Below are 9,328 nucleotides of genomic sequence, written 5' to 3'. Positions count from 1 at the left end.
GCCCATGGAACGAAGCGATGTCGCTTAGGGAAGTCGAGCGGCTTCAGTTTTTGCACAAGCTGTTTTTTTTTAAGCTTTCAATCTAAGATCCCAACGTAAAATGCGTCAAGTCGTTCCATACGTCAGTCCGAGTTGCTGCGAACGGCGGTGAATCGACTCTCTACGGTCTTCGTGTACACTCTCAGGTACGACTGCCATTATATTTTCTTCACTGCGTGCTGGACGTAGTCTATTCGGTCGAATATTATCCAACAATGAATGCTGGGTCTCAAAATGGGTGATGGTGTTGCGAATAGTATGCGCAGTAGGCCGATTTTGTTGACGATAAGACCATTTACAGAACGTGAAATTTCGTAATAAATTTGAACGGTTTGTAAGCGTTGTTCAGGCGTAGGTCTTTCCATGATGAAATACCAAACAATACTGAACAAAAATATTATTCAGATCTCCAGCTCGAATTATTTTCTTCAGGAGTAGATTGAGAATCGAAAGGCTGGGAGAGGTCCTACTCTATCCTGAAGTAGCTTTTGGGATTGCGCAACGCCAGTTTACACAGCCGTATTAGTTTTGCGGGGATACCAAATTCAGACATAGCGGCATAAAAGCAGTTCGCTTTCGTGTTGTCAAAAATTTAGCGCATGGTGAATATCTGGTCAGTTGTTGATTCACCAGGCCTGAAGCCACACTTATAAGGTCCAATCAGTTTCTTGACGGTTAGCAATATGCGATGTTGGGGAGGCTTCTCCCTCGGTATTTGGCGCAGATTATGGGGTATGGCTTATTTTGGAATGGGCAGAACGCACTTGAATCTAATTGTTGGGCATGCTTTCCTTTGACCATATACTACACAGAAGCTGATGCATCCTACTTATCAGTTCTTCACCGCCGCATTTGAATAGTTCGGTTCCAGCAGCTTTGTTGTTCTTCAGACTGGTAATTGCTATTTGAACTTGTTCATGCCAAAGCAATGGATCGTTCGCTCCATCGTCATCGTTTGGAGAATCGGGTTCACCATCTCCTCGTGTTATGCTTGCACTGTCACTCAGCAGGCTGGAGAAGTGTACCTCTTCCTCTAATTCATATCGATGGATATATGTACATATATGACAGATGCTACAAGAGACCAAAGCTAAATCTTCGCAAAATATAAAAACCTTCCATTTCGAAAATTACTAGCCTGTAAATGTGTTAGTTATAATAATAAAGTCCGATATGAAAATTTAAATGGCCTACAAATGCAGTAAAAACACTTATTTGTTGTTCTTTCATTAGCCATAAACACTTAAGGATTTAAATAATCTTATAATTCATCGCATTACAGATTTTTCGAAATAATAGTATGTAGACTAATACCTTAGAAGTGATTTATAGTATGTACGCATGTATTTATTCACATAAATCAAATGTTTATTTTTACATATACATATGTATGCATGTGCAGTTAATAACGAATGCAATTAATAACTGTAATCACTTAAATTTTCGAAATAAAAATTAATTACCGGAAAGCTTCGAATCGATCAAAAGATAGTATCGATGCATGAATATACAGCGGTAATGATACAATTGTGAGGGCCTGTGCTTTAGTGGGTGATACAGGAAATGATGATGAATTCCACAATTGTTTGTGAATTAACATGCATAAATTTTATCAGATAAAATTATTTTGAATTAAAATTATAAATTAGAGAGCAAGGTAAGGATTACTTTAGCTTAGAAGTTAGTTTGGCATTACTTTGTGATAAAATTCAGAACTTTTTAATAAACTTCGCGGTACTTCTTCACGTAAGTCAGCTATTTACATATAAATATTCATATTTTACATTGTCTCGAATATATATTTTTAACTATTGTTGTAGGAGTCCGGAACGATGTGAACAAAGGATTTACTAGCACTTCAGTTTGGTAGTGATGTTTTTACTTTATTTAGTAACCTTTTCAAAAATTATTGTAATTATATAATAACAGCGCCTACGCTAGCTACGTCGTCCCATTGGATGAATACACTCCAGCCCTGAGGGTATTCTGTGCAGTACCCGCCGGGGAAGCAGAGGAAGAGGAAGACGTCCACTCCAGCGAAAAGGAAGAACGACTAGCTTGCGGTTGTAAACTCGGCTATAACCGCATAAGCGGTGTCTACGCCAATAAAGGATAACAGTTATATATATTTCTTTCGTCACTTCTTACTTACCGTTTTTAACTCGAAAAAAAAATACAAATAAAATATGTTTTTTCCAAATTCATAACAAATAAAATACTATATGTACATATGTATATTTGAAATGCTTTATAAATGAACACATTCAAACTTTGATTACATAATGTTACTACAATCTGCAAAGCAATGTATTTTATTTTTTATGATTTTGAAAAAAATTTTGGTATTTTTCATATTATATATTTTATATTCATTTTAGTGTTGATAGTGAATTTATTTATTTTTTTTTTAATGAACTTTTTCAAACTTTTTGCTACCTCTTCAGCGAGTGGATAATATCTATGGTAAGTATACATATAGTACATACATATGTATATGCTTCTTTTAATATCTGTTTTAGGTTATAGCGTATTAATTTTCAATTGTGATGAAATTATACTAATATCACAATAAATATAAAGAAACTTATTAAACATAAACATGAACAAAAAGAAAAGAAAGTGTTAACACAATTCAGTTTGGTGAATTTAGGCAAGAGCATTGCATAAGAATTAAATTATAATTAGGCGATCTAAGCCTGTTTGGATCGGTAAGTTTTTCTTTTATAAAATAATAATTCATTTAATTAGATATCTAATTGTGCACGGTTAAAATAAATATTATTTAAAATATATGTAAATATTATGTGTGTAATTCGAATTATAATATCAGTATGTGTGAGTTGATTAATTGCGAATTCATGGAGTGGCAATTACGACCGCAAAGTGTACAAAGTTAGAGCTATTTTTCATTTGCATTTTAATAAGAATATATGTAAAATTAAGGCATCAAGCCATCAACGACTTTGTTTCAGGTTACAATGAAATAAAATTAATAAGATAATTAAAATAAAATTTAAAAACTAAACTACAAACTTATTTAATATCTAAACTAAAAATGCAAATTTTTATATGAATGGAATAAATAATATGTCAGCGAGTTATATAACAAAGTACTTGCGGTTTTTGCGGCTGTTTAAATTTAGGTAACTATTTTTAATTTCAATTTATAATCATAGTAATAATAATAATTTATAAATATAAATATGTGATGCAATATGTGAAAAAACATACATATGTATATTAATATTTATATACTTATTAAATATTGCTATCAAATTATTTTAACTGTATTTGCCGTCTGACAATTTAAGCAAGAAACTATAAACAAAAAAATCGATTTACTATTCAGATTTAGTAAATTGCATACAATTCACAGTATTTCGTGTCTATAAGGAGTTAGGGGTAGTCAGAATTTTCAAAAACAAATTGATTATTTTGCATTATCTTAAAGTATAATGAGGGGACTCACAACTTAGTAGTCATAACGCATCGTTAAATCATAAAATCATAAATTTTTACACTTCTTTAAAAAAATTGTTGTTGGATTACATACAAAAATGAGTTTAATTAAAATTCGCAACACAATGTTTTCGGTTCGTCATAACTTACAACTTTGTGAGACTATATGAAACCCGTAAATAGCTTAGAAATATGATCTGAAAATCTGAAGATAAATATTTTTTCGAATTATTCGATCATTTTCAAAGGTTTTTCGGCCGCTCTGGAAAGTTTGTGTAAAACTTTAAACTTTTATTTCAAAACTATGTTTTTTTAACTGGTGAGCACTGTAGCTCGAAAACCGCTAAATAAATTACAGTGAAATATAATTATACGGCTTTTTCAAAACATAAAAACTAATGGCTGATCGAAGATTTTTTTTTATAAACCAAATGCTATGTTTTTACTTTTATAAAAAACAAAAAATATATATAATAAACTGTAATTTTTGCATGTCTCTGACCACACCTAACCCCGTAACCCCGTAACTCAAAAAAAAATTAGTTTATATTTTAATGTATAATGAAACTAATCTAAAATATATTGTAAATATTTGCGGCAATATAACTTATTTTTAAATATATTTTGAAAATAATTGATTTATATAAAACATAAATCGAAATTAACATGTTTTTAAATTTCATTTTCAACAATCAAAAGGTAAGTTGTAATCAAAGAAAGGGATAAATAACTTGTGCAAACTGTGTTATATAATCAACAGCAGCAAGTTTAAACGCTTTTTTCTTTTTCTTTCTAATACACTTTAATATGCTTAAGTTAGGACTTTTTATGATCATTTCACTACTTTTCTTGACTTGAATTTTAGTTAAACATGTAATATGTATGTATGTATTGTATGTATGTAGGTAAGTTCGCATTTTATGTAGCTTACTAGGAATTACATTGAAGCACACTAAGTTACAACTTTTTTTTTGTTTTTAATTTTAGTGAGTTTAAATTTTCGTATAACGCTTGCAAAATGCAGTTGCGTTTGCACTGCAAAACACATTCTTGTGTATTGCTGTTTTCTGTGTGTTTATGTGAGTGTTTTTTTCTTTTTTTTTTTTTGTATTATGGTAGCAAATACGGTGTCGTAAAACCAATGTGCTCCCAATTTAGCGTATTCATACATTTATTCATCCAGCAAAAATGGCAAATCGCATTCATTTATGTACATCTAGATGTGAGACTAGTATTATTAGGATTTATTGATTACTCTATTTATTTCCTTTTTATTTCAACTTTTTGGCAACTTTTGCTTCAATAGCTGAGTTTTAGCTTTCGGTAATAAGGTTCTGTTTTGTTCTATTAGCTGTATAAAGTAAAATAAGTGCAAATCAAACAATTCAGTTCAATTTACATGTATAGGTTAGAATTCAGAAAGGCTCTAAATGGCATATCCAATTTTGAATAACTTTTGAAAATGTCCACTGTATTAACTTAAAAAATAACGCTTTTTATGTGTTATTTAGCATGTGCCTTTAAAAAAGTAATAACTTCTATATGAAAAGTTAAAATTCTATTGCAATAACATAGAAAAAAATAACAATAAAATAAATTAAAAAAAAACCGAGTTTAAGCGTAGATTTACGAATGTTAATTAATGTATATGTATGTATGGCATGTCTTTTTCAAAATCGTTCGTATTTTAACTCTTTTCGCACTTCGCACTTTCATCCATATTTTGTTAACACTTCGATCATTCAATTCAATTACACATTAAAATACAGTATAAAACATCATCTTGAAAAATTACTATATTTGCATTATAAACATAGCTATAGGTAAATTCATAAGTCTATTTGAGCTCGTGCGTCTTAAAGACATGTCTATCGGTCGTATTTTCTATCTACATATGTATGTAAGTGCTGCTTCAACCGATTAGTGCAAAGCAAAAGAAATTAATTGTTGGCTTCAGACAATAACTAGCGAAAAGTTAATTCGAAATTCGTGAACTGCTAACAATAAATTGTTAATACATATATGTTATAATTTGTTTTTTTTACCATTTTTAATTAAATCATATATTTTGTAACTTATACACAATAGCAGCACGCTATTGCACTTAAGAGCCGGAATTTAATTGAACTTAGGCACCACAGGCGTATGAAATAAATTTATAAATTTCGTTTAGCAGACTCGAGCTTTACATATACTTGTACATACATATAGTTTTGTTGCGGATGGTTTGCTCTTTTTCGCTTATGCATTTATCACAATGCTAGCTCCATGCAAAACCATCAGCGTACCGACGTTGTCATAATTTCCTATTAAATAGTAGTAGCAAATATCGACAGTTGTAAAATCAACTTATTTCTCGAAACAAAATATTAACTCATAAAAATTTTAAATTACCACTAATTTTATGTTCTTGTTGTAGCTTACCAAAAACAATAAATATTACTAAATAATTATAGGATATTTGTAAAGCGTTCCACGCTAATTCAATAAATAAAATAAAAATTAAATAAAAAATAAACGTAATATTACAAATAAATATAATATAACTATTTTGACTTTTACGCTGTAAAATATTGGATAAATAGCTGCAGCGATACACAAAATTCGTATGGCCGTGAGATTTTGTGTACAATAAATATTCAATTATCCTAGTAATAGTATTGGAAATCACAAAAGTTTCACATCTAGAGTCTAAATTAGAAATGCACTTCGCTGTCGTATTATAAGCGCTTGGGAATACGGAATTGGAATTAGTTTTACATTGGTATTCGAGCGCTTTGAAAATTACAAATCGCTTAGGGAGCAATGTAATTTTGCAGATTAATGACTTCAATATTAGAATTGTTGCTGTAACAGCAAAATTTGTAACTTGTTGGTTTTCATGAATCGTCGTTGAGATTTCAAGTATCTCAACCAATAGTTTAGTTCCTTTTAGCGTATGCAATTGTTTGAGTGTTATTGGTAGTGTGGGTTCGTTTTTATGTGCAATTATCAGTGATATAGTAGTGATAATTTGTTTCAAATTTTTAAATATCAAATGGTGATTTAAATGTTGAAGCGGTTGCTTGTTATATTCGTCAAGTGGTTGCTTTCGTTCTTGTTTTAGCAGTTTTAACTTTTTTATAAAATATTTATAGCAGGATTTCAACAACTTTAGTTACGGTTGAAGTTGCTTTTTGGGTTTTTTTAACTCAGCTTCCTCGTCGCGCTTAACTTCAGTATAACGTTCGCCTTTCAATGAAACAATCTTGTTATCTCTATAGCGAACCAATTTCTTTGGTTCGAATTTCGGTACCATTGGCTTGTATTCACGCTGAGTTGCATTTTTATCAACGTATGAGTATCTGCAGGTAGGTAGAAAAAAAAGATTATTAGCTATAAATGTTACCTCAAAAAATGTAAGTATCGATCAATGAACCTCTCAATAATACGATTTTTTAGTTCGGCATCATCTACAACAATATTTTTACGTCCAGTAATTGTAATGGATTTGTCGGTCAAACTTTGGCCAGTCTCTTGGCGGTGCAATAGAATTTGTGTTGCGCTGTCAATATCCCCTTTAGCTATAGCAATGCAATGTTTTACCTAAATAAAGAGAATTTGAATGTAATATGTATACTAGTCTTCGAAATTTTAATTTACTTTTCATTATTATGTGTGATAGAATTTAGCAATGTAAAAACTTGTGGCAGAAAAAAACGGAACACTATAATAAACACGTAAAACAGATAAATTCGGCATCATCGAAGTTATAATACTTTTCACAGGTGCATTGTTCAGAGCAAATAAGGGGAAAACTTTCTGAATAATTTTTTTGCAAGATTATAGCGTTGCTTTGAACAATAATAACAGCTAAATTTCTTGAAGGTAATCTGTCAAGTAAAAACGTTTTCCATACAAGGGCTTCAATTTTATCGATATATACTATTATGATAATATCCTGAAATAATTTCGTAGAATGGAGCGGCGTTGATAGGCATTGCCCGAATAAAGATGCCGGTTCGACATCAGCGGTTCCGAAAAATGACTACCACTACTACTAGAAAAGGACAAGTGAAAAATTTCATTGCATATGTACATACTTCATAGATTCTCCTAGCTTCGAGGTAAGCATGGAATAAAGTACGACAAACGAACGTGATGCAAAAAAATTCTTAAAAATTTACGCAGAAGTAGTAGATTGTATCAATATTTAATTATAACACTATATATGTATGAAATCTAGACTTTAAAAATTTTGCAAAAGTTATACCGAAAAACTCATTCAAAAAATTAAAATTTGCATTTTTTATGTGTTGAATAAAGAACATATGTACATATATGGATTATATGTTTTAAAAATCAATTGTCTACAACAGGCCAAACAAGTGTATAATAATAATTATATTTTTTTACATATACGCACCTCTACATAGGCTGTGTCTGGAAACATTTCTTGCAAAACCTCGGCTTCATCCAAATAATAATCGCAAGTTGAGCTATCAGTAGAACCACCATCACTAGTTTCTGATAAATGCTGTGCGCGCTTGGGCCCGGCCCCACCTGCGCAGCTGCCATTTATGGCGTGTTCATCCTTTTCAGAAATGGAAGCATTACGTGCACGTAACTTTGATTCGGGTATAATATCAGAAAGACTCAAAGAACTAAAATTAAATATATGAATTTTAAAAATATTATTGCTTCTTAATTAGTTAATAGATATAACATACTTCAAGGATAAATTTGTAGAACTTTGATTTCCTTGATTCTTTTCCATTTCGTTCAATTCATTTGCCAATTTATATATCCATTCGCAAATAATACCCTGGTCAATTGAGGAAAACTCGGCAAAATAAGCGCCCATCATTTCGACGAAATCTTCAACATCGAAACATGGATCTTGTGAAGCTTCCTCCAAAATGGAAATAATATACTGCAAAACTATTTCGTCCACTACACTAAAATCTGCACCTGGAATGTGGGCACTAATGAATTGCACCAGACTGCGTTTTACCATTTCATGTTGCTTCTCCATGTTGGTCATTGTGAAATTTTTAATTTAGATTGTGGGAAAGCTTGTGCACAATTCAATTTACTTCTGTATTATATGTATCAGTGTAATAAAAATTTTCAAATCCAAAATGTTTGTAATGTATTCAAAGTTGTTGTACCGCTTGCAATACAAATCTGTATACCAAGAAAACGACGACGACGACGCCTGAAAAGTCCCTTTCCTTTTTGCTTTGTTTTTTTTTTATATGCGTTTTTGGTCTCTTTGCCTTTCCGCTGGTATACCTTGCTTGGATATTCTCACCATTCTAAATTATCGCCGCTGTTTAGTCCACTTTTTTTGGTATTACAATTCAACTTCAGTACTTAGGTTTTAACTTTATATCAAAATTAACCCAAATGCACAAGAAAAACAAAAAAGCTTGTTTAAATATTTATAACTGCTTCCGGATAATTTTATGAATTAATTTCGTTTTCTATGCACTTTACACGACCAAACACAATCGATAATAAAATTGTCAAACCGTGAAAATATATGTAAATAATGAAGCAAGTATAAGGTGTTGCCACTTATATTTACGAAAGAAGAAAAAAAAGATAACTAAATAGATATCATAAAGTATATTTTATTGCCATATAATTAATTTACTAATATTAAAACTGTTCCCGGGCATAAATCAGCTGTCATCTATGTCAAAGGTGAACAGTTATGTGAAGTATGATAAATGAAATAACTGTCAAACTTTCATGTTAATACGGTTGCAGGAAGAAATCATTCTTATACCTATAAATTTTTCTGCCAAACGCATTCTAACAAATAAAGAGAATGATATTATGGTAT

The 9,328-nt window shown here is 30.8% G+C and overlaps 1 protein-coding gene and 1 long non-coding RNA gene across 2 annotated transcripts; one reads left to right on the top strand and one right to left on the bottom strand.

Moving 5' to 3' along the window:
- The first annotated feature begins 1,386 nt into the window (after positions 1 to 1,386).
- Positions 1,387 to 2,341, top strand: LOC126750880 (uncharacterized). Its single transcript, XR_007665831.1, has 2 exons — positions 1,387 to 1,785; positions 1,860 to 2,341. It is a non-coding gene; the product is annotated as an uncharacterized LOC126750880 (long non-coding RNA).
- Positions 2,342 to 2,537: 196 nt separating this feature from the next.
- LOC126750850 (CUE domain-containing protein 2) lies at positions 2,538 to 9,001 on the bottom strand. Its single transcript, XM_050460609.1, has 4 exons — positions 8,208 to 9,001; positions 7,904 to 8,141; positions 6,917 to 7,083; positions 2,538 to 6,842 (listed from the first exon to the last, which is right to left on the bottom strand). Exons 1-4 carry the CDS (start codon positions 8,519 to 8,521, stop codon positions 6,656 to 6,658), a joined length of 906 nt encoding a protein of 301 aa, XP_050316566.1. The 5' UTR covers positions 8,522 to 9,001; the 3' UTR covers positions 2,538 to 6,655.
- Between the last annotated feature and the right edge of the window lie 327 nt (positions 9,002 to 9,328).

Source organism: Bactrocera neohumeralis, chromosome 2 (assembly GCF_024586455.1).
Source record: "Bactrocera neohumeralis isolate Rockhampton chromosome 2, APGP_CSIRO_Bneo_wtdbg2-racon-allhic-juicebox.fasta_v2, whole genome shotgun sequence".
In the NCBI taxonomy this organism is placed as follows: domain Eukaryota; kingdom Metazoa; phylum Arthropoda; class Insecta; order Diptera; family Tephritidae; genus Bactrocera; species Bactrocera neohumeralis.
The sequence above is the reverse complement of the archived record's forward strand: the minus strand, read 5'-3'. Positions and strand labels throughout refer to the sequence as shown.